The sequence below is a fragment of the Arvicola amphibius genome, chromosome 7 (assembly GCF_903992535.2).
Source record: "Arvicola amphibius chromosome 7, mArvAmp1.2, whole genome shotgun sequence".
Lineage (NCBI taxonomy): Eukaryota > Metazoa > Chordata > Mammalia > Rodentia > Cricetidae > Arvicola > Arvicola amphibius.
Genome location: NC_052053.1, coordinates 45256890 through 45281476, shown reverse-complemented (window position 1 = coordinate 45281476; position 24587 = coordinate 45256890). Strand labels below are relative to the sequence as shown.

General features: G+C 51.9%; 1 protein-coding gene across 3 annotated transcripts in view; it reads left to right on the top strand.

Moving 5' to 3' along the window:
- The first annotated feature begins 452 nt into the window (after positions 1 to 452).
- Positions 453 to 24587, top strand: part of Vav2 (vav guanine nucleotide exchange factor 2) — a 177924-nt gene continuing 153789 nt past the window's right edge. Inside the window, exon 1 of one of the 3 annotated variants that reach the window (XM_038336282.1) lies at positions 453 to 797. In XM_038336282.1, the coding sequence (XP_038192210.1) occupies positions 594 to 797 (204 nt within the window). In that variant the 5' untranslated portion in view covers positions 453 to 593. The remainder of the gene's footprint in view (positions 798 to 24587) is intronic. The other 2 variants (XM_038336280.1, XM_038336281.2) reach the window with 2 other exon arrangements.

Below are 24587 nucleotides of genomic sequence, written 5' to 3'. Positions count from 1 at the left end.
CGGCCCCGCCCGGCCGTGGCCGCGCCCCCTGCATCCCCAGCGCCCGGGAGCCGCTGAGCCTCAGAGTCCCAGCGCCCCGCGAGGATCGCAGAGCCCGCGGGCCGGGCGAACAAAGCGACGGCGGCGCCGGCAGCCCAGGCGCCGGACGCACGGAGCGAGCGACCCGCTGCGCCTTTGTCTCGGGCGGGGCAGGAGCGGTGGCCAGTGCGGGGCACCTCGAGCACAGAATGCGGCGCCCGGAGGGGCGGATCGAGGAGCGCTGCTGCAGCAGGAGGCGTGGAGCCCCGACCGGAGCCCAAGCGGACTTGCGTGTGTGAAGGGGGTACCCGGCGCGCTGCCCCGCGAGCGTCTGGTGGCCGCACGTGGGCGGGAGCGACTGCCCGCTAGTAGCCCGAGGAGGAGGAGGAGGAAGAGGAGGGCCGCGCGGCCGCGCAGCGGGGACCCGGGGCGGCCTGCGCGAAGCCCCGCCCCGGCCGCCTAGCCCCGCGCGGGCGGGCGGGATGCCCCGCGGTCACCGCACTTTAGCCAGAGTGCTGCCCTGAGAGAGCTGGTCCAGCGGCCGCGGCGGCGAGCGCACGGGCGCCGCGGGCGCCATGGAGCAGTGGCGGCAATGCGGCCGCTGGCTCATCGACTGCAAGGTCCTGCCGCCCAACCATCGTGTCGTGTGGCCCTCGGCGGTGGTCTTCGACCTGGCGCAGGCGCTGCGCGACGGCGTCCTGCTGTGCCAGCTGCTGCACAACCTCTCTCCCGGCTCCATCGATCTGAAGGACATCAATTTCCGGCCGCAGATGTCCCAGGTGAGGGTCCGGGCGTGTGAGCTGCGGGGCAAGCTGACTGGAGCGCAGAAGTGGCGGCCGCGGGAGGCCCTGGCGCCCTTGTCCGAGCGACTGGTTCAAGGGCCAGTGCAGAGGGGGGCTCGTCCCTGTCTCCGCTTCCCGCTCTAGCGAGCGGCAAAGGCGCGAAGTTGGCCAAAGTCCCCCAAGCCTAGGGCAAGCCACTACCGCCACGGGGACCGTTAGTGTGCGCCGGCTCCCGGGTCTGCTTTGCCTCGTGGAGGACGACTCCACTCTCGGCGTGGCGCCCAGCACTGCAGTCTCGCTCAAAGGCCCGGGTCCCTGAGAGTCCCTTCGAACCCGGTGCATGCCACGCTGGGGCCGCGTCCTCGGGCTGCGCGCCTAGCGACCGGAGCCAATGGAGGATGAGCTGGAGCGGTGGCTGCGCTGGCCCAGGGCGCGGCGAAGGGGCCGGGCCGGGCGGGGTGCGCGGGCCGAAGGGAGCGGGAGGGCCGGGCGCCGCCCCCTCTTTGGCCTGCGCCTCCTCCGGGACCCCAGCCCGGAGCGAACTGCCTCGGGGCCTTCCTGGAGGGCCTTTGGGAGGGAGTCCCCTTCGTTTCCTCACTGCCCCCCACTTCGGCCGTCGCTCTAGTGTGGCCTTTGTGGAGGCCGAGACACGCGTGTGGCCGCAGGGCAGGGCAGGGCAGGGCAGGGCAGGAACACGTCCACTCCGCTGACTGGAGCTGCTTTTCTTGGCTCCTTGAAAGGAACTTGGCCCAGAGTTAAGGAGATTCGAGGCATGTGGCCTGCCTTCCGGGGGTCCCGGATCCCCCGCCCGATCGCTCTTTAAAGGGATCCTGGCTGGCGGAGGGAAGAGCAAGGCAGCTCTGGTTCAGCCAGAGCTGTCCAGGTGCGACCCGCCCACTTCGCAACTCCAAGTGGACGCCGGGTATTTTCTACCCTGACTTCGGGAACCGCGGTGTTTGGGGGCGGGGTGGGAGTCTGTGAGAGTCACTGATCCCAATATTCTGACGGGTTCCACCCCTCCCCCCAAAGCCTCTGCCCTTTGGCTGTGCCTGCCTTTCCAAAGAGATGGGGCCAGCTATTTCCCGTTTAACAAAGGAGAGCCCCAGAAGGGAAAGAGAGGGGGTGGTTCTTCTACTATTAGTAATAGCCCAGAAGCCCAGAGAGCCAGGGAGGGTTGCAGCTAGAGTTCCGAAAGGTCTGCGTGACAGTGTGCCCAAGTGGCACGCTCCAAGTGTGAGAGGTCTTTAAGTCGTTCTTCCACCCTCCACGTTGGGACGGGGAAGCTGCGGAGTTCTTAACCTCTTTCACGACTCGAGAAAGGAAAAAGGGAGGGGACAACTCCTGCACACAGCTGGATCTTGACTCCCCTCTCGCCGTGGGCTGACCCTGAACTGCTGGAGGCTAAGGCTGGCTTGTTTTTGACAGGTTGTGCCACGGGCCTGGAGGCTTGAGCCTGACTGGGGTTGGCGGTGGGGGTGGGGTTAAGAGAGTGAGGCTGATTGGCAGGGAGATTGGGAGGGGCTGTGCCTGACTGGGGAGTGGCTGGTGCCTGTGATTTGGGCTGGATGGGATGAAGGGTGCTGGCTGGGGCAGGCCTCAGGGTACAGTCCCTGTATTGGAAATTTCTAGTCGCCATCAATTGTTGGCGACTAGATACCAGCTCAGAGGGTTGGCCTTCTCTTCGCGCTTGTCATTTTGTGTAGGCTGGTCTGTCCCACGGTCTCCACATTGCAGGTGCTCTCTGAACCTTCACGGTATCTGGCCAAGTTTAGCTTCGTGGCCCTGTGTGTATATTCATAAGGAAAGAAACAACAGTCGTTGCCAGGGCTGGCTGTGCAGGGGCTGGGGCAAGACTTCTCTCTGGGTACTTGCTCTCTGCTACAGGGAAGCTCACATTTCTGATATGCGGGGAAGAAGATGTTATCTTGGTTTGTGGTTGCTGGAGCACAGGAGGAATCACAGCTGCCCTTTCCCGGGCTGCCTTGGTCTAGACACAATCTGTAGAGTGCTGTGTCACCTCTGATCTGTAGATAATAGTTAAAGCTCAGAGAGGTCCGCAGATGTGCCCAGGTCACCCAGATGGTACGTGACATAGCTAACTAGCTTGTGTACACATATCTTCCTAAAGAAAGGGTGATTTCAGGACTTCCCTCAGCTGACCTGCAGCCTCGCTGACTTCTCTGGGCTTTCTCTGGAACCTGTGGGCTTTCTGGGGTGATAGTAGGAGCATGCCTGGTTTCCCTGGACATCTGGATCCTATATGGGGGAGCCAGCTGGGCCATTTGGCAAGGCCTGAGAGTGCGTTTCCCTTCTCTCTGCTTGTCATGTGCCAGAACATGTCCAGATCATTGGTCTCTGATGTCCCCCGTTCCTTGAAGGCCACATGGCTTCCTGGTAAATCTTCAAGACTCAGAGTTCCTATCTCACTTTGAGTTTATCTCAGCTGGACTGGTGGATCTAGGGGAGCATAATGGCTTTATTTATTTATTTAGAGACAGGGTCTGACCGTAACATGGACTGGTAGGTTAGACTGACCTGGAACTCCCAGATACCTGCCTGCCTCTACCTCCCAAGTGCTGAGATAAAAGGAACATACCATCACGCAGGCCTGGCAATAGGCATTTATTGAGCATCTTTTGGGTACCAGTGGTTAGGGAGAGACACTGACTGCCTGCTTTGTTGTGTCGTCTTGGGTGAACAGGATGTACTTTGTTTTACTCCAATGCCTGGAAGCCACTTTGGGCTTAATTAAGCTAATTAGGTATGGTCACTAGTTATTGATCCTAAGAAGGGACCTAGTGGAGTTAAAGTGGCCACAGTGTGAGTTCCCAAGGGTGCCTGTGTCAACTGTGACAACCCACATGTTTACTCTGGGGAGGCCTCTTAAAGAGGGGCCTCTTTCACCTACCTCTGACATGTTTGTAGCACTCTGATGGCCTTCTCCCTTTTAGGACATCGATGGTCTGTCTGCTGCAGGGACCCAGCATAGATCTCTGAATACCTTGGTTTACCTCCAAGGGACCTCCATGTTCTCCATGCTCCCCCTTTCCCCTGACCCTCCCACCTGGTACTGTTTGTCTCTTCCCCATGTTTTTCCTTTTGTGCCCAACACAAGTTTACTTACTGACCTCCTTCCAGCCTGGTTCTAGTTCTGGTTCTTTGTGTTTGTTTGTTTGAGACAGGGTTTCTCTGTGTAGCCTTGGCTGTCCTGGAATTTGCTTTATAGATCAGGTTGACCTCGAACTCAGAGACTTGCCTGTCTTTGCCTCCCAAGTGGGATTAAAAACATGTGCCACCACTGCCCAGCTCTGGCCTGGTTCTCTACCTCAGCTGGTTTAGGGGCCTCTTCCTCTTCCAGGAATCTTCCTTGACTGCTCTTTCCTGTCCTGAGCCTTTTTCTGGGCTAACCCTGATCAGGTATATGTCTCTAGTGTTGTACTTTCCACGCTCTGTCTTCCCACGAAAACCCCTTGCCTCCTGCTCAGCTGGACTCAGGTCCTGGGGATTTAGATCATGAAGGGTGTTGCCACCGAGTGTGGTCTTGGGTCCTCAAGGATGTGAGCCTCTCCAGGCAGGGCTGCATCCTTGCTGACTCCCTTCAGCCTGCCTCCCGTGCAGAGTGATGTTCTTCCCTTTTACTTTTCTTCAAGGAATAATTCCTTTGCCTGGCTCCATGTCACAGGGGTGGGAGGAGCAGGAGGGGAGCAGGCTGGCCAATGTTCCCATGAAGTCTCAGAAGCCAGGGCAGCCAGTGGGTATGGATGAAATGTTTTCTGATTGAGAAAGAAGCCGTTGGACGGGTACCCAGTTCCTTGAGTGTATGTGTGGAGATTCTGTTGGAGAGGGTGAGATTCAAGACATAGGGGTTTGGGGAAGAAGAGAAAGGAAAGCTGATTCTCAAGGAAGCCAGGCAGATTTAAAAAGATTTATTCATGGTTGTGTGTGTGTGTGTGTGTGTGTGTATGTGTACAAGAGTACAGATGTCCAGGAGGTCAAAAAAGAGCATTTAGTCCTTTGGAACTGGAGTTAAACACAGCCAATTATGAGCTGCCTGATGTGGGTCCTCTGAAAAAACAGCAAGTGTTGCTTAACCAGTGAGCCATCTTTCCAGCCCGGCACTTTTCCATTCTGAGAATGGCTCTGACTCTTAGCCATTGCGTAGTTCAGACCACTTTTCTTGTGGACTCTGAGGGTAAGGAGGAACTTGGTGCTCCATGCCCCTAACATCCAGTGCATTCCAACAAATTTGCACTCTGTCACCACAGCACAGCTGTCTGTATCAGAGGCATTGACTACAGGCAAACCACCCAGGTGTCCCTGTTAAGTGTCCTTTCCGGCAGAGGTGACCTGGGATCGTCAGCTGCATCTCTCTGCCCTAAGCCTCTTCCAGACCTTCTTTCATTGGTCTCTAGGCCAGGGTGTGGGCTCCCTGGATTTGGGTTTGCCTGATGCCTCAGGATTAGACTCAGGCTGTGCACCTGCTACCCTTTTCCTTGGATCACAGCAGGTGGCCCAAGGCTCAGCCTTGCCTGTTGACTGGGGGTGTTGGAGTTTAACTACTTGATTATTGGGGAACCTAGGTTTTAAGGAGGGCTTTGAGATAAGGTAAATATTGATTTCGCCTCTCCCTCCCCCTCTCCTCTGTCCCTCTCTCCTCTCCCGCTTCTTTCTCTCTTCCCACCCAGCGTGGGTTATGTTTCCTGTTTTATTCTAATCTGCTACAACCATTATTTACCTCGGTGCTCACATTGTCTGAGGCGACAGTGGGAACCGGTCCAGGTTGGCTTCTGTATATCTCTGGCACACTCCCAGTCATTCTGGGAGCATCGCTGACTTGCTGGCACAAGATGTTCTAGGCTCATCTGTGTGTTCCTTTGTCCTAGCTCAGGAGTTGGCCTCTGCTTCAGTGGATGTAGTTCCTTGGTAGGCGAGGGGTCTACAGAGACCAAGATGAGGAAGGCTGTGCGCAGGACTCCGGGGTAGATGAACATGAAAGCACACATGTATATGTGTGTCCGTGCACGTCTGTGTATGCATGCATTCTGTGCGTATTTGTGTTCTATGTATGTTAATGTTGCCAGTGCTGATTTCCATCTAGGTTTACACAGGACTGGAGAGATGATGGTTCTGTGGTTAAGAGCTCCTGCTGCTCTTGAGGAGGACCTGAGTTGGAATTCTAGCACCTGTGTGGGATGGCTCACAAGGGCTTATGATTCCAGCTCTTGGGGATCCAAAACCCTTAACTGGCCTCTGTAGGTAGCTGGATACATGAAAACGCGCGTGCGCGCACACACCCACCCACACACACCCACACCCACCCATATACACACTGTCTTTCACACACACGTGATAAAAAGGTTTTTAGATGTATACATTCGTGGTGGTCATAACAAAAAGTAACAAATGTGTAATAGTAATTTAAATCCCCCGCCCCAACTCTGCTCTTTTTTTTTTTTTTTTAATATTTATTTATTTATTTATTATGTATACAATATTCTCTCTGCATGTGTGCCTGAAGGCCAGAAGAGGGCACCAGACCTCATTACAGATGGTTGTGAGCCACCCACCATGTGGTTGCTGGGAATTGAACTCAGGACCTCTGGAAGAGCAGGCAATGCTCTTAACCGCTGAGCCATCTCTCCAGCCCCTGCTCTTTTCTTTTGGAGACAGTCTCACTGTATGGTCCTGGCTGCCCTGGAACTCATGGTGTAGACCAGACTAGCCTCAAACTCATAGAGATCCATCTGCCTCTGTCTCCTGAGTGCTGAGTGCGCTACCACTCCTGGGACAAAGTTTATTGTTATTATGTGTGTATATGGCGTGCATGTGGGTAGGCATACCACTGTGTGTGTATGGAGACAACTTTGTGGAGGTGGTTCATTCCTCTACAGTTACCTGCTGCGTTCCAGTGATAGAGCTCACGTTGCCAGGCTTGCGCAGCAAGCACCTTTACCCCCCGGATCCATCTTGCCTACTCTATAACACTAATTTTTTTTAAGATTTATTTATTTATTATGTATACAACATTCTGCCTCAATGTATGCCTGCACACCAGAGGAGGGCGCCAGCTCTCAGTACAGATGGTTGTGAGCCACCATATGGTTGCTGGGAATTGAACTCAGGACCTCTGGAAGAGCAGCCAGTGCTCTTAACCTCTGAGCCATCTCTCCAGCCCCTATAACACTAATTTTAATGATATATTTTACTTAGGTTATGCGGTTTTAGCAGAACATTTCTGAGAGGGTGAAAGTCAAATCTTTTTGGGGTTGAGATGTGTGTATAGAACCCAGCTTCGTGCAGGGAAGGTGAGGTGTGTGGAGTGTCTGAAGGATTCCTTGGGCCACAGGTAGTGGGAACAAAGTGGGAGAAGTGATTCTGGGTGCTAGCGTGTCTGCATGGCACTGTTTGTGATGCTCAGGGCGACTGCAGTGTCTGGAACTTGCTGAGAACACAAGGCAGGACTTCAGGCAGCGTTGCCCCTAGGCCTCGGTCTGAGATCTGCACGGCAGACCGTGCGAGCATCAAGCAGTGTCTGCCAAAGGGCAGATACACTCAGCACTGGTGTGAACTGTTTGTGTGGTGTATGTCAATTTAAGAAAAATAACCTGACTTGCTTGCTAGCCAGGGTGCTGGTGAGAGGCAGCTGAGGGCCAGGTTGGAGGCCTTTCTGAAGAACTGCCTGTCCCTGCTTTGGTCACTGGGGACATAAGCTCAGTGAGCTGGGAATCGGGGGATGCTGTCAGGCTGTTCCCTTACTTGTGGGGGACCTGACAAGGAAAGTGTTCCCTCCAACCCTAGTTCTCAGTTGAGTTCTTTCTTGCTTGGGGGTTAGGTAATCCAAGATGTCCCTACCCTGAAGGAAGCGCTTATCCTTTCAGAAGCCATGGAGTCTCTGGGCAGTTGGCAATGTGATCTCTCTTTTGAAAAATTGTTCAGTTTATTTTTTTTACTTATGTGTGTGTTTGTGTGTCTATGTTTGTGTGTATGACCATGTGTACAGGTGCCTATGGAGGCCAGAGTGGGTGTATGATCTTCCAGAGTGGACTTTGCAGCTGGCCTGTGTGAGAGCAAGGACTCTTTTTTTTTTTAAGATTTATTTATTTATTTATTATATACAATATTCTGTCTCCATGTATGCCCGCACGCCAGAGAGAGCGCCAGATCTCATTACAGGTGGTTGTGAGCCACCATGTGGTTGCTGGGAATTGAACTCAGGACCTCTGGAAGAGCAGCCAGTGCTCTTAAACTCTGAGCCATCTCTCCAGCCCCCAGAGAACAAGTACTTTTTAACCACGGAGCTATTCCTCTAGCCTCCCTGATGCCTGTTTTGAAGACCCTCATGAGAAAACCTTTGTCACCTGGCCTGTTCCTTTTGTGTTCCTGTGTCCAGGAGATGTATGTGGGTCCAGGGGCACAAACTCAGAACAGAGACAGTGCAGTGACGGGCTGGGTGGGGCTGGTGGCTGGTGGCTGATGTGACAGGACCTTGTGTTAAGCAGATGCAGGTCATAATCTCCCCAGTTAGGTCCCCCCTTACCTGGCTTCCCTCCCTACATTCCTTGAAAATTTTTTTCTCCCACACCGTAGCCTGGCCATCCATCTTTCTCCTGGAGCAGGGTAATCAGTGTTTTCTGTCAACTTAAATTGGAATATTTTAGACCTCATGGGCCAGGTAGCCTCTGTTGTACCCGCCCCCCCCCCCCACTCTGCCCTTGTAGCAGGAAGCTGTAGCTGTTCCTGGTCTTTGAACTGAGAGCGAGGCTGTGCTCCGGTACAATATGTTTATGGAGATAGAATTTTGAATTTTATAAGGTGTTCATTTCAGCCCTTAAAATATAACTTTTATTAGGAGCTGAGAATGTAGCTTGGTGGCATTTGTCAGGCCCTGGGTTCCATCCCTAGCACCACAGTGTTCTCTCTCTCTCTCTCTCTCTCTCTCTCTCTCTCTTTCTCTTTCTCTCTCTCTTTTCCCTCTACCTTCTTAGCTTGTAGGACGTATGGTGGCACAGGCCTGACATACCAGTTACTTGAAATGCCGAGGCGGGGGATCACAACTTTAAGGCTGTCTGGCAACTTATGGAGACTCTGTCTTAAAGACTACAGGAGCTCAGAATATAACTTAGTGATAGAGGACTTGCTTAACAAACACAGAGCCCTAGGGTCAATCGCTAGGGGGAAATATCAACTGTAAGTCGTATAAGACCAGGGCTGGGACTTTTAAGACCAGCATCCACCAGGCAGTTAGTGACACTGGCTTTTAATCCCAGCACTTGGGAGGCAGAGGCAGGAGGATACAGGACAATCAGGGATACACAGAGAAACTCTGTCTCAAAAAAGCAAAATAAATAAAAAAAAAATCAGCATCTATACATGGGGAACTGAGAGTCCCAGGGCCTACTGACCTCTGCTTCAGGTCATTCCCTTCTGCCCTGGTTGTTTTTTCTCTCACTTGACACAAGCTAGGGTCATCTGGGAAGAGGTCTCTCAGTTGAGGAAATGCCTCAGTCCGGTGGCCTGCAGAGAAGCCTGTAGGGCGTTTTTCTCTTGATTAATGATTGACATTGGATGGTCCAGGTCAGCCCTCTATGGGCAGTGCCATCCCTGGGCGGTGGTCCCGGGGTGTTTAAGAAAGCAGACAGAGCAAACCAAGGGGATCGACTCAGTAAGCTTTGCTTCAGTTCTTACCTTTAGGCTCCAGCCTTGGCTTCCGCTGAAGATGGACTATAACCTGTAAGCCAAATAAACCCAAGTTGTTTTTGGTCAGGGTGTTTTGTTTATCTTAGCAGTAGAAACCTAAGACACGCCTTCCCAGCAGTTCCCTGAGTCCAGCTGGTCCTTCAACCCATTTGCACTTCCCTATCCTGAGGCTCACCTGGTGGCAGGTGTCTCTCTGGCACCTGGTGCTTGAACTAAGCCTCTGGCTGCCTCCTGTGGATTCCCACTTCCTGGTCAGGTACCAGATAGTCCCTCCCCAGCCTTACCCTTTTGTCCTGCTTTCATATCATCTCCCCAGGCCATGTGGGGGGGGGGCGCTGGGGCTGGAGGCTGGAGAGGGGCTCTTCACCCCACACCGGCTCCTCTCTGTCCTGCTCTTTGCTGCTGGTCTACATATTTCATTTTGTGCCAGAAACCCTTGACAAGCTTGTCTAACAGGAAGTGCTGGACTAGAGCGAAATGCTGACCTGTTTTTTTTCTTGTTTCCCTGATGACCTCGGTCCTCGTGGTCAGTTAGTGCCCTCAGTAAAGTGTCCTCGATGTGGAAGCCGGTCTGGTGAGGGTCCTTTGAACTTGGTTTCCTTACCTGAAATAGGATGGCAGCCCTCTCACCCCAAGACTCTCAGGAGGATATTGTGGGAGATGTATGCCAGGCAGCAGGCTTGGCTGCCTCAGGATGCCGCATACCCTGCCCTTTTATATCTGCTTACTCCCGTGGTACCCAGATCTGTGCAGCGTTGGACAACCACCTTCCTTTCCTGTCTCCGTCCCTCTCCACTGGTGCCCAGCTGCAGACCACCGGGCCCTGCTCAGATGGGGGCACTGTCCGTTAATATCCCGCTGGCCTGAGGAGGAGGCTCCTCTGGTCTTGAGTTCCTGGGTGAAGTCTGAGATGTCTGAAAGGGCCTTCTGCTCTGTCTCTGTGGCTTCTTTTTGGACTGCACAGGCAGGAGATGGATGCACATCATTTCTGCTGTTAGTATGTTTCAGAGTTGCACCAGCCCTCAGCACAGAGTGGCTGGGTTGCAGCTAGGCAGGGGAATGGGAGAGGGCCTCCCGGATGAGATGGCACTTGAAAACTGGATGCTTTTTGTGGCTAACCCTGAGATAGGGGCTATCCAGAGAGGGGTTTTTTTGTAGACAACAACTTGGAGGCTCCTCCACCCTGTGCCTCACCCTAGATCATGGGGTTCTGTATGAATCTATATCCCAAAGGTAGTCAAGACACGGGTGGGTGGGATGCTCGTGACCATTGGTTGAATCCATCCTCACTGCCTGACAGGTGTGTTCCTCTGGCTGCAGGCAATAAGCTGAGCCTTGGAAAGATGGGCAGTTTGGAACATCACAGGACTGGTGGCCTGTCTCAGGGCCAGTTAGAGATTGGGTGTGGGGGAGACCAACCAGGGCAGGACCCCAGTAGCCTGGTTAGGTAGCATTTGAGGCTAGGCTCTTTTGCTTTGGCTGGCCTGGGGGCTGTAGATTGGTGAGCGAGAGCTGTCAGCTCATATATTTGTGTGCGCCTGGTGCCTGTGGAGGCCAGAAGAGGATGTTGGATCCCTTGAGACTGGAATTAAGGGCAGTTGTGGACTTCCATGTGGATGCTGGGAACTGGACCCAGGCCTTCTGAAAGGCAGTCAGTGCTCTTAACTGCTGAGCCATTTCTCTAGCCCTCCAGGCGCATTTATTTCTTGACCACCCAGGTACTGAGCTGGGTGGCTCTGGTCTTGTTAATGGATGAGGAAGGAAGAGGTGAGGGGTCAGCTGAGGTCCTACAGCTGTGTGGGGACCCACACTTCTCACCAGTCAGGTCAGGCCTCCTACCTCCGAACTCCACTGTCTTCTGTCCTGACTCTGCTGGCAAGCCTGTTAAGACCTTTGGCAGGGTCCTCAGGCTGGTGTGTGTGGGGGTGGGATACCAGAAGGTCAGTGACTGAATCCAAAGGTGGCCTTAGGGCCTAGCAGCCTCTATCCTGGCTACATGGCTTTCTGGCCTATCCTTTACCTGTTTCCAGGTGGTGGGGAGGGGACTCACCTGGTCACTTCCTCAACCCTATTTACCAAACATCTGCCCTTGGGCATTGGGCCGCAGAGATACCTCTGTCAACCTGATGAGAAGGAAGCTGGGGCTGGACCCTGCTACCCATACGGTCTTCAGGCTGGCCTCCTGGCCAGGTGATGGTGGCCCCTTTCCTTCTGTTTCTTGGGAAGTTCATGTCCCCAAATGTTTCAGTTTAGCCTCACCAACAAACAAGTAGGAGTTTAATGGCGTGGCTGGGGCCTGGTGGGGAGTGTGGGCTCAGGGCAACGCATCTTCACTGTCTTCACTGGGCTCCTGTCTGCCAGGAGTAGCCGTGACTCCTGCCTTTGTGTTTCTGCACACGGAAGTCTCCTGTGCACTCCTCCCGCCTGTCAACATCCTCTGTGGAGTATGGCCTTGCCACATCCGCTCCTTCCCCCAGGGCTGGGATCCTAGACCCCACCCACTCACACAGAGCTGACCTTATGCAGACCACTGGGGACCCACTGGCTCCATTCTGGTCCTGGCCTCAAGCACTTGGGCAGGGTGTGGCTTCAGGCTTGTCTCTAGGTGGATACCAGTGGAGCCCCGGACCCTCTTAGCCCAAGTCTGACTCCTGCCGTACCACTTCTTGCAGATAATATATCTTTTTGACTGTTGATTTTGAGCCTTGCTTCCTCATTCTCCGAGATGGCTTTTTAAGAGCCAGTGAATAGAGTTTGGTTGAGGACTGATAGAAGGTAGCAGAGGGAAGTCACAGCTATGAGGACCGTCTGGACCTGGGAGGAGGGCTTTGTAGATTGGGTACCCCTACATCCCTTGCAGACTTGAAGCTGAGATTCCTCCCACTCAGCTGCTAACAGACCCAACAGAACTGAGTCAACTCAGGGCCCCTTGCTTGGCCCTAGTCATCCCCTGCCAACCCCCTCTCCCCAGCAAGGCTGAGCTCACACTCTGCCTGTGATTCCCCCTTTCCTGAGCACCCAGGGGCCTCCTGACTGCATAGTATCCTGTAGTTGTCACTGTCTTGGCTTCTGAATCCAAAAGATAAACAAGAATAGCAAACTCCGCAGTGGTGAGGAGGCGACAGGTCCGTGCTGAGGCTTGCTTGACCCGGGGCCAGACCTGACTGAGATTTCCTGAAGCCTGCCAGCCGCGCTACAAACAGCATTCTGTGCTGTGTGTTTGCCACTCTTTATAGAGTTTGTATAAGGATTAAAAGAATTTTTATAGGCCTGCTCCTACTCTGGAGCCAACTTAAACCTGAAGCCGATACTATCCCTCCTGGCTCCTTTTTCGCACCTTTGGTTGTAGGGGCAGTGCTGTCATGGGGTCCCCTGTCCCTCCACTCGCAAGCCTTGGCTTTTCCAGGACCACAGCGCTGGCCCCCACTCCCCGCTCCCCTTTGCCATCTGCTTAGGGTGTGGCGAGCTGCTTGTTCATCTTCTTTCATTAGCTGACCTCTCAAAACGTTGCTGTCACCACCTTGGAGGGCACATATTACCCATCAAGCCCTTTGGTGGCTGCATTGGGAGGGTTCTGAGGTAGGAGCTGGGAATCCCAGGATCAGAAGCCCATACTCCTCAGGTACCCCAGTTGCCTTTCTGTTCCCTGTGCCTCCCCAGCCCTCCCTCCACTGGTCTCCCTTTTAAATGCCGCATCTCTTACACTGCATTTACAGTGAAGCTCTTTTGATTCTCATAGTTGTCTTACACTGGAGCACACAGCCAGGCACAGGTGGTGTGGCCTTTGGAGTGTGACTTAGGACTTCATTGTTGGCTACGAGAGAGAGCTGTGTGGTGTTGAGTCACCTCTTGGGTCTCACTGCTAAGAGACGCTTCATCTTAGCTGTCCCCTCTTGATTCCAGAGCCTTATTCCTGCTGGCACTGGCAACCGGCATCTTAGAGGTCTGAGGCTCCCATTGTTGTTTCTTCTTCTTCTTCTTCTTCTTCTTCTTTCTTCTTCTTCTTCTCTTCTTCTTCTTTTCTTCTTCTTCTCTTCTTCCTTCTTCTTTCTTTCTTCTTCTTCTTCTTCTCCTTCTCCTCCTCCTCTCCTCGTCCTCCTCCTCCTCCTCTTCTTCTTCTGTTTTTACTTTTTATTGATATTTATTGAGCTCTACATTTTTCTCTGCTCCCCTCCCTGCCTGTTCCCTTCCCCCTTTAGCCCTCCCCCAAGGTCCCCATGCTCCCAATTTACTCAGGAGATCTTGTCTTTTTATACTTTCTACTTCCCATGTAGATTAGATCTATGTAAGTCTCTCTTAGTGTCTGCATTGTTGTCTAAGTCCTCTAGGATTGTGGTTTGTAGGCTGGCTTTCTTTGCTTTATGTTCAAAAACCACCTATGGGTGAGTACATGTGATAATTATCTTTCTGTGTCCGAGTTACCTAACTCAAAATAATGTTTTCTAGTTCCACCCATTTTCCTGCAAAATTCAAGCTGTCGTTATTTTTTTCTGCTGTGTAGGACTCCATCGTGTAAATGTACCATATTTTTTAAAATCTATTCTTCGATAGAGGGGCATTTAGGTTGTTTCCAGGTTCTGGCTATGACAAACAAGCTGCTATGAACATAGTTGAGCACATGTCCTTGTGGCACGATTGAGCATCCTTTGGATATGTACCTAAAAGTGGTATTACTGGGTCTTGAGGAAGGTTGTTTCCTAATTTTCTGAGAAATCGCCACACTGACATCCAAAGGGGTTGTACCCACTTGCATTCCCACCAACAATGCAGAATTGTTCCCTTTTTCCCCACAACCTCTCCAGCATAAGTTGTCATCAGTGTTTTTGATCTTGGCCGTTCTTACAGGTGTAAGATGGAATCTCAGAGTTGTTTTGATTTGTATTTCTCTGATGACTAAGGATGTTGAATATTTCCTTAAGTGTCTTTCAGCCATTTTAGATTCCTCTGTTGAGAGTTCACTGTTTAGGTCTGTACTCCATTTTTTTTATTGGATTATGTGATCTTTTGGTGTCGAATTTCTTGAGTTCTTTGTATATTTTGGAGATCAGACCTATGCCTGATGTGGGGTTAGTGAAGATCTTTTCCCATTCTGTAGGCTGTCATTTTGTCTTGTTGACCCTATCCTTTGCTTTACAGAAACTTTTCAGTTTCAGGAGATCCCATTTATTAATTGTTTCTCTCAGTGTCTGTGCTGCTCGGGTTATATTTAGGAAGTGGTCCCCTGTGCCAATGCATTCAAGTGTACTTCCCACTTTCTCTTCTATAAGGTTCAGTGTGGTTGGCTTTATGTTTGAGGTCTTTGATCCATTTGGACTTGAGTTTTGTGCATGGTAATAGATATGGGTCTATTTTCATTTTTCTACATGTTAATATCCAGTTATGCCAGCACCACTTGTTAAATAAGCTTTCTTTTTTCCATTTGATATTTTTTTTTGCTTCTTTATCAAATATCATGTTTCTTCTTCTTCCCCCCACCCCTGGTCTTGTTTTCTACCCTCAGTGGGATGCAGAGGTTTGTGGTCATATAAGAATCATGGTCCCCTGTCTCTCAACTGTTTAAGAAGGTAATCTGCCCGAGACCATTGGATCATATTCCCTGGTGTAAAGGCAGCTGGACAGGTATAGTCTAGCCACATGACATGTCCCCCTCACTGTGGGGTGTGTGTGTGTGTGTGTGTGTGTGTGTGTGTAAGGCTCTGGTTCCTTATGCCCATTCATCCCTGTCCTGAGACCTGCCTTTCCTTTCCCCAGGTTCTTTCCACTCCTTGTCTTCCCATCCTGTCCTTAATGTATTTATTTGGCAGTTGGGAGAGGAGGAGCCACAGCTGCTTTGATGAAAGAAAACACCCCTTTTTGGATCTGGGCTGTTGGTACCTCTTGGTGATATATTGCTCTACACAGGCTGACCCAGGGCACCCGTCTCCACCCTGAAATGTCCCTTCCCTTTGCTTGTTTGCACCCCAGAGCACACAGGAAGCCTGTCGGAGGCAGGGCAGTCCTGGAGACCAGCAGACTGCTATGCTTCCCCAGGCCTCAGTTCCCTATTGCTTCAGTTGCAGGGCAGCTCCTGTGTGCTCACCTTTCCACCCTCTTCCCTGCATTGCTTTATCTGTTTATTTGAGCCTTTTACGGCTGTCTGGCTGAGGATGACCTTGAACTCCTGATTCTTCCACCTCTTCCTGCCAAGTGCTGGGATAACAGGCCTGTGCTAAGGTGTCTGGCTCTTCCACAAGCCTTCCTCGAGGTCTGAGCCCCTTCTCCCACTGAGTCTGCATTCCTACCGAGCAGGTTGAGTGGGTGCCCCTGGACAGCTGTCTGGGAATTCCATAGGATTCCCCTCTCAATCTCCAGAAGCCAGGAGACAGCTTCCCCTCAATGCTGGTCTCTATCATCCTTCCTCAGCTTGCACCTGCTACATGCGCCCTCCCCCAGGAAGAGAGGCCCCTCTTCCCAACTTCTTCCTTCGAGGAGCCAGAGCAAGACTCCACATAAACGATGAAGAAGGGTATCCCAGTGGGGTGCAACTCTGGGGCCCTGTGCTTCAGCTGTGAAAAGGGATCATCTTGTCTCCCACATGCCTCCTAGGGGGAGTAGGAAGAAGACTTGAATGGCGTGTGAAGTAGCTTGCCTTTCCCCAGAGCTGCTGTCTGGTGTGTGTGTAATTACTCTTGTGGTGAGCCGCCCTGCCCTGCCAATGACTCTTCAGCTCCGAGCTGGAACTCCGTGCTCTGGTTGACAAGTCCCCTCTTCAGCTGCTCCTAGAGGGGGGCAACGTTCCTGTGGGCGAGGCAGCCGCTGATCTAGCTGCAGCTGTCCCCCCCCCCCCCCCCCCCCCCCCCCGCCTCCCTCTCCTCCCCGGGGCAAGCTCTGACAGTGACTGCTTTTAAATAATGACGTGGGCTCTTTGGGTGAATATCAGTTTTTCCGAGATTAGTTTGTGACGTAATGTCCTTATAACCCACCCTGGAGCCCAGACCTGCCTTGGCATTTTTGGGAATGTGGACATTTGAGACTTACGGTGCAGATTTGGATGGTGGGACGCATGTGCTTCTGGTCTGTTTGTTTAGCAGGTGCTGAGAATGCATTGTAAGCAGAGGGTGGGGAGTGATAAACCTTGGCTGTGAGCTCCTTACCTCTGCGCGCGCGCGCACGCGCGCGCGCACACACACACACACGCACACACACACGCACACACACACGCACACGCACGCACACGCACGCACGCACACACACACGCACACGCACGCACGCACGCACACGCACGCGCACACACGCACGCACGCACACACACACACACACACACACACACACACACACACACACACATTAAGGCTTGGCTGCTTTGTGCTGTGGACTTTCCAGGAGTGAGGTTCCTGGGATGAGGGTAGGTGGGGCTGAGTCATGGAGGACTCTGGGTTCTGGAGGTCATTGTGATGTGCCGCTCCCAGAACCAGTGCCTGTCTGTGTCTCATAAGGCTGGGAAGTGTAATTCATGGCCCCCCTGGTTGTTTTGGGGGGGTGTGTCTGCTCAAGACCCTGCGAACCTCATTTTGCTCACTGAGCTGTCTGTCCTATTGATGCTAGCGGATGAGTTGTCCATTCTGTTGGGGGATGCTGACTACTTCCCTGTTGAAAGCTAGGTTGCCCAGGTGGCAGACAGCCATGGAGGAGACCTGATTGGGATTCAGGGAATAGCTGAGGATCATGGCTCAGCCCATTTCTTCGTCCAGCTGAATGGTTCGTCTTTTCCCCTTCTCTCCACCTGGTACTTGGCTCTACATGGTACCTGGTCTTCATGAATGAATTGCGATTAGCCCAGGTTGCATGAAAAATGGTCATCCCTGGCAGGAGGCCAGCTGTCACAGCCACAGCTTGCTGTCCCCAGCAGAGAGGCTCTGGCCCTCAGTCTTCCTTGGCTTTGTCTTCTGGTTCTTGGAGTGTCAGCTGACCCCTGGGCCTCTTCCTCATAGGTGGGCAGCTAGGTAGACCATCCAGCGAGGATTGTGCCTCATGATGGAGGACACATCTCAGGTGCTTGCCTCTGTAGAGTCCTTGGACCCAGCAAGATGCCTGCCGTACTGCCTGTCCAGGAAAGTTTTGGGGATTTCCAAGATGGTTCTAATTAGTCACTGAGTGGTCGTAAGGTGGACCCAGCACAGCACAGGGTGTTCCCTGCCTCTTTGGGATACAGTTTGAAAAGCTTTGGAAACCGAGGCTGAGCTCTGAGAACCTGCTTGATTTCACATCAGAATGTGGCACTGAAAATTGGCTCCATACACACCCTTACAGGCTTAGTGCCCGCTCTGGGAGGGAGGCTCCTCTGCTTCCTAAGATGAAGGATTTGTATCCTTCGTTGCCATCCATAATTCATGTGTTGGAGCCCTCTCTCTCTTGTTCCTTCCGTCTCTCAACTCATGTGTATAATAAAATGTCCCCCCCTCAAAAAAAGGAAGATAGAATGTCTACACATCACTCCCTCCCTTTTCATGCAAATAAACCTTGGGAGAAATTGGCCTGTCATCTCCTTGGGTGTATTTTGTGGTAATTTAGCTGCTAAACGAAACATCTGTTAGCCAGCCAGGCCCAGGGAGAGCAGGGCTCTAGATTGCACCGACGAGCAGGGAAGTCATTTGTGTTACTGTTCCTGGGAGTGGCTTGCAGGCAGTGGGGGTTGGGGTAGGACTGACACCCAGAGGCCAGGGTGCAGGGTGGGGGTGGGGAAACTAAAACATTTGCACTCAGCCCCTTGGGTCCCTGAGGACAAAGGCCCACTTCCTTTCTGGCGGCTGGGTCAGAACTTGTGTTGGGCTATGTATGGTTGGGACTCTGGGAAGAAGCTGCCCCTGTCTCTGCAGCTTCATGTGAGTCTAAGAAACCCTTACACTCTGGCAGAGTTTCCTCCCATGGCGGCTCGAAGTACAAGGACCCTGAGCTCGGACTTGGCCCCACTGTGGACCTGGACTTGTGTGCTTGTGCCCAAGGTTCCTACCTGCCCCAGTGTCTATAGAAGGGAGACTAGGTAAGGCCCTTGTGGGTCACAGCCCATGGCACCCAGTAAGCACTCTGATTGGTTGCTTCCCATCCCCAGCTCTGGAAACTGCCTTCTTATGTAATTTTTGTCCAGGGGAGGGGTTGACAGTGAGTGCCTTGCTGTATGGTATAATTGGGGCATGATACCCATCTCTGTTGGGCACAGGTGGACCCTTAATGCCAATTTGAGGTGAGTGAGAACTCGTTTTCCATTTGAGGGTTCTGTAGGTTCTGGGACAGACTGAGGAAACAAAGGCATGACTTCTCAAGTGGATAGTAGGGAGGAGACTCAGGGCTGTAGGGGCTGTGGTTGCTGAGGCCAGGGGTGCAGACTACTCTGTATTTAGGGTAGAGGACAGGAACTCCAAGCTACTGCCTTGAAGGATTCATGGCAGTGAGTAGATAGTCATGTGGGTGCCTTCATCTTTGGGAGGGTCACGAGAAGGTAAGAATGTGTTCATATTTGGTTCTAGAAAGTTCTGCTGGAGGTTGGTCTGTTGGGTATGAGACAGCGTTGGGTCTATGATGGATGGGCAGTGGGTGTAAGCTGGGGAAGGGGCGGAACAGGCTATGAGGGAGTTTGTAAGAGGTTGCGGGTTTGGAATCAACTGTACATGGATGAAGAAGAGATCCCTGGTGTGTGGCCTGGGCAATGTGTGCCATGAATGCTAGGCTGGGTTCTGTCCTCAGGATCAAGTTTGTGGCTGGTTGAGGGGACAGGGAAGGCCATGGTCTCCAGGGGGCTGTTTTGAGTTTTGGAGGCTGTGTGTGTGCGCGTGCGCATTCATGCATACTTCTCTGTATGCAGAGGCCAATGGACAACAGTGTCTTCTTCAATCGTGCTCCACCTATTTCACTTAACCGATGGAGCCACAGAGACAACCAAATATCCATTTTGGTTTTTTTTTTTTTTTTTTTTTTTTTTGTTACAGGCTGCCTTGGCCCAGTAACAATAGCTCATTTGGTGCAGGTGTCTATAGACTTGAGTTCTATTCCTGGGACCCATACATGGTGCAAGGAGAGAATCAATTCCTATAAACTGTCATCTGACTTCCATCCATGAACCATAACTCACATATATGAGTGTACATACACACTCAATAAATACAAAAATAAAATTGGGGAAAAAAAACGTGGCCTCTTACCTCACCTGGGATCCTCCTATCTCTGATTCCCTACTTTAATTTATATAAAATCAATCAACCAACCTATCCATCTATCATCTTTCTATCTATTTATCTCTCTCTCTCTTTTTTTGAGATGGTCCTTACTATTTATCTCTGGCTGGCTTGGGAACTTAGTATATAGACAGGAATAGCCCTAAATTCACAGAGATGCGCCTGCCTCTGCCTCTTCAGTGCTGGGATTAAAGTAATGAGCTACCGCCGGGCGGTGGTGGTGCACGCCTTAATCCCAGCACTCAGGAGGCAGAGGCAGGTGGATCTCTGTAAGTTCGAGACCAGCCTGGTCTACAAGAGCTAGCTCCAGGACAGGCTCTAAAGCTGCAGAGAAACCCTGTGTCGAAAAACCAAAAATAAAAATTAAAAAAAAAAGTAATGAGCTACCCACCCTGGGCCATTAGAAATTATTTTGATGTGTGAATGTGTGTGGGTCCATGTGCATGTGTATGCCTGGGTGTGCTTGTGGAGGCCAGAGGAGGCCATTAGGTGTCCAGTTATATCACTCTCTGCCTACTGCTTTGAGATAGGGGCTCTCGATGAACCTGGAGCTAGGCTGGTAACCAGCAAGACCTATTGATTCTTCCATTTCCGTTCCCTCCGTGCTGGGGGGTCAAGACCACATCTTGCTTTAATGGTGCTGGAGAATGAACTCAGGTCTTCATGCTTGTGCAGTAAGCGCTTTACCCACTGAGCCAACCCCTCCCTACTCTTTAATGTTGGTGTTGGAGATCAAACTCAGTTCCTCATGCTTTTATGGCAAGCATTTCAGTGGCTGAGCTGTTTCCCGTTTCTTTATTGACCTTTATGTGTGTGTGTGTGTGTGTGTGTGTGCGTGTGCGTGTGCGTGTGCGTGTGTGTGTTGTACAAAGCAATGGATTTTCAGTCTGGCATTTGTGTACAGTATAGCTTTGCTTTATCTTTCTTCCCTTGGTAGGGGCCGTGTTTACTGGACTCAAGAGCTAGAGGTGTAGCTGGGCATAGTGGCACATGCCTTTAATGCCACCCAGTACCAGAGAGGCACAGGCAGGCAGTTCTCTTGAGTTCCAGGACAGCTTGGTTTACAGAGCAAGTTCCAGGAAAGCCAGGGCTACACAGAGAAACCCTGTCTCAAAAAACAAACAAACAGAAACTAAAACCAAACCAACCAAACAAAAGATGGTGGCATGATGCTAGCTCAGCTGGTGTGTGTGTGTGTGTGTGTGTGTGTGTGTGCGCGCGCACATGCATTCAGGCTCAGTAACCACTTGCAGAGGCAAGGAGCTGGCTGTCAGTGGTGGGACTCATCTCTGGCTTCTTCTATCAGTTTGAACTAACAGTTTTGCATCCAGGTTGCAGTTATTCAGGTCAAAACAGGTGTGAACTGCCGCTGCCTGTAGGTGCAAGCTGCCGAAATGGGCCTTAGGCTCCAGTTCCCAGGTGAAGGGCTCCTCCCCAGCATGTAGGTTCATTGATAGTGACAAGGTGGCACTTTGCAGAGCCCAGCCAAGCAGACTGAGAACTCAGGATAGCTTATCTGTTGTTTTTAAAGTGAGTGTTGATTATGAATGGAGTGGTTTTTCTTAAAAAGGACATTGCCTTAAATTGATTTTTGGGGCCTCTTTTATTGCTATTGATCCAGCAAAGCTTCAGTCAGGAAACAAGCTCACAGTGGCTCTGCTGAGACTCACTTGATAGCCTCATTGATGTCACAGGGAGAAGCATTTGCTAAGACTGGGGTGATCATACCTGGTCATGAGCCCAGAACTGGCCACATGGGCTGAGCCTGTCCTGCTGCAGTGGACCTGGAGCCAGCCTGGACTGAAGGATAGCATACGCGTTGTTATCCAACACTGAGTGTCAGGAATAAAGACTGAAGGGGGCCCAGCCATCTCCTTCCGTATTTGGAGCCCAGGCTGTGTAGTAGAGAAGTCTCTGGTTAGAGGTGATAGGTGCCTGTCCTGTGTGCCTCCAGTCTCCAGGTGGTGTGGATGCTACTTTCTCCAGGATATTGGTGACCCCAGGGATATGGGACAGTGTGAGCCGGGGGCTTATCTTCTATGCCCTCTACCAACAGGGGCTATGAGTGTCTATGCCCTTAGTGAGCCTGAGCCTGGGACAGGGCTGCAATGGCTGTGTCCACCCGAGTACCCCTTGCCCTCCTGGTCACTGATCCTCCCTCCACCCCGCTGCTTGTAGCCTGGGTCACCTACGCTGCTGATTGCTGAGATTCAGGCTCCCCCCATGAACATCAGTGATTTTTTTTCTCTCTTCTCCTTCTCCGCCTCCTTTTTATTATTATTATCTCCCCTGCTTTGGTTTTTCGAGACAGGGTTTCTTTTGTATAGCCTTAGCGGTCCTGGGACTAGCTCCATAGACCAGGCTGGCCTCGAACTCATGAGATCCGCCCGTCTTTGCCTCCCAAGTGCTGGGATTAAAGGCGTGTGCCACCACTGCCAGGCAACTCTGTTTTCTTTTTTGTAGAGCCTCTTGTTGCCAGGTCTCAGAGAGGAGTCACCCTTCCCTGACTTCATCCTTTGTTTCCCACCAGGTCTAGTGGCGTCCCCAGACATGTAGGGTGTACTGTCGTCATTTATGACCCCGAGTCTTGCCCCTCACCCTGGCCACCTTCTTTGTAATCTATGAAATGTCTTGGTTCCATGACAGCTGCTGACTGCTTGTTAGTCCCACATTGTCCCTATTGCTAGAGGTAATCAGAGCAAAATATGAGTGACCAGTAAAGCCAGTAAAGCCATGCATGATAGCATTTGTTTTGGACCAAAGTGGATGAATCAAATCTCAGATCTCTCGACAAGGTTGGAGGGAAAAGAAGGACCGGGTGGTGATGGCAGAGTTCGAGGCCAGCCTGGTCTACAAGAGCTAGTTCCAGGACAGGCTCCAAAGCCACAGAGAAACCCTGTCTCGAAAAACCAAAAAAAAAAAAAAAAAAAAAAAAAAAAAAAAAAAAAAAAAAAAAAAAAAAAACCAGCCAGGAAAGAACGGAAAGAGACTGTTGAATGAGGGAGTGAAGAGGCGGAGCCAGGGACCAGCGTTGGGAAACTGAAGGGTTACATTTGGTAACATTGAGTAAAATGAAAAGGAAGGTTGAAACAAACAAAACACTCAACTGGGGTCTCTTGAAAGCCATCCACAGAATGAGTAGAATGGATTGAGCTGATGGTGATGGGTTTTCGTCTCAGTCGCTTATCTAGGGGGCAGAGCTAGCATTCGGAGGTCAGAGCCTTCATGCTCCAGCTTTGCAGCCGCTTGCTGCTGTGTGGAGCTCCCAGTCGGCTTGCTCAATCTCTGTCTGCCCTTGTGGAGGCCTTTGCAGTCAGGAGTGTTTATGAGGGCTGAGGGGGCGACTGTGGTGAGCTGTTGGCCCTTGCCTTTATCCCTGAGATGTTTTCTGGTTTTTTCCAGACAGGGTTTCCCTGTGAAGCGTTGGAGCCTGTCCTGGAATTCACTCTGTAGACCAGGCTGGCCTCAACTCATGGGAATCCACTCGCCTCTGCCTCCCAAGTGCTGGGATTAAAGGCATGCGCCACCATTGACTGCCCTGCGGGATGTGACTATTGAGAGTTCATTCAGTGGGCTCGGTGATGGCTGAGGGGCACCGACGGATGCCTGTTGAGGAGAGGGTGTCCCCAGAGCTGGGTTGGGAGAGACAATGCTGATCTTGGTGTGGATCTTCACGGGAGTGGGAATCGATGTGTTCTTTGGGCAGGTGGGGTTCACAGGATGGGGACAGGTACCTGGTACCTCTGAAGACGGCAGTACTGCAGGGGACAGCTCACACTGGGCCAAGTCTGGATAGTGCCTAGTGCATCTGCAAAAACTGGTCCTGGTTTAAGGGTACCTTTGAGGTTCCAGGATTTAAGACATGAATGTCGATTTTTTTCCTAGTCTATCTTGTCTCCCTGACACAGTGTTCTCTTTCCTTCGTCTGGACGTGATATGTTGTCAGAGCTGCTCAAGAACATGGGTATCAAGGGGCTGCAAGATAGGGACAGCTTGGGATCCCTGGGTGGGATAGGGGGGAGGGACAGGTCAGGATTTGGGCAGAAGCAGAAGTGGAGCAGGAATATGGATAGAGCTTGGGTGGCCTCGCTGGGGTGCTGGGTCTGGATCCATGCCCCCACAGCTGCTGCCTGGTACGGCAGTAGTTTGAGTGTCCCTTCCTGGTGACAGCAGTGGCAGGTTCCCCTTGTGCTCTTGATCAGGACCTCTGTTCCCTCAGAGAATGATCTGCTGCTTGCTGCTGTTGGGTTTCCGTTCTCCTGCTACCCCTGTTGCCCTGGGGAAGGGGGCTGTGAGCATGCTCTGCTTCTCAGCACCTCTGAGTCGCTCTGCTGCTCTCTCACTTCCCTTGGTTGCTCCATCCCCGGCCCCCAAAATAACACCTGGGATGGGGCAGGGTGGGGTGGGGTTGCCATTCTCTCTGAAGGCAGATCAAGAGATTTTTTTTTTCATGCATGCCACAAAGTGGGACTTGATGCAAATTTGATGGCCAAGTCAATGAAGGGTGAGTGGACTGGGGAAAGTGGTGAGGAGCTGGGCCTGGTGTCCTGTGGGCTTAACCAGAGGGTAGATAATGGTAGCCCTGGAATGTGGCCAGGGAAGGATATCCTTGATGAGGGCCATGGTACAGGGTCCTCAGAGCTGTTCATGGTGTTTAAGGTAAAGCGAGGAGGGGTACTTGGCTTTCTCTGTTTCTTGCTCTGCCTATGGATGAGTTTGCTAGGGACCTGGAACTTGGGATCTTTGGCCCAGACATGGGTATACCTTTGCTGGAAGGAACCCCCTCTCCAATGTGATGCACACCTTTAATAAGCCCAGCTGTCACCCTCCTGCACCTGACTAGAGGTGAGGCTGTGTAAACAGTCTGGGTGTCCACATGTAG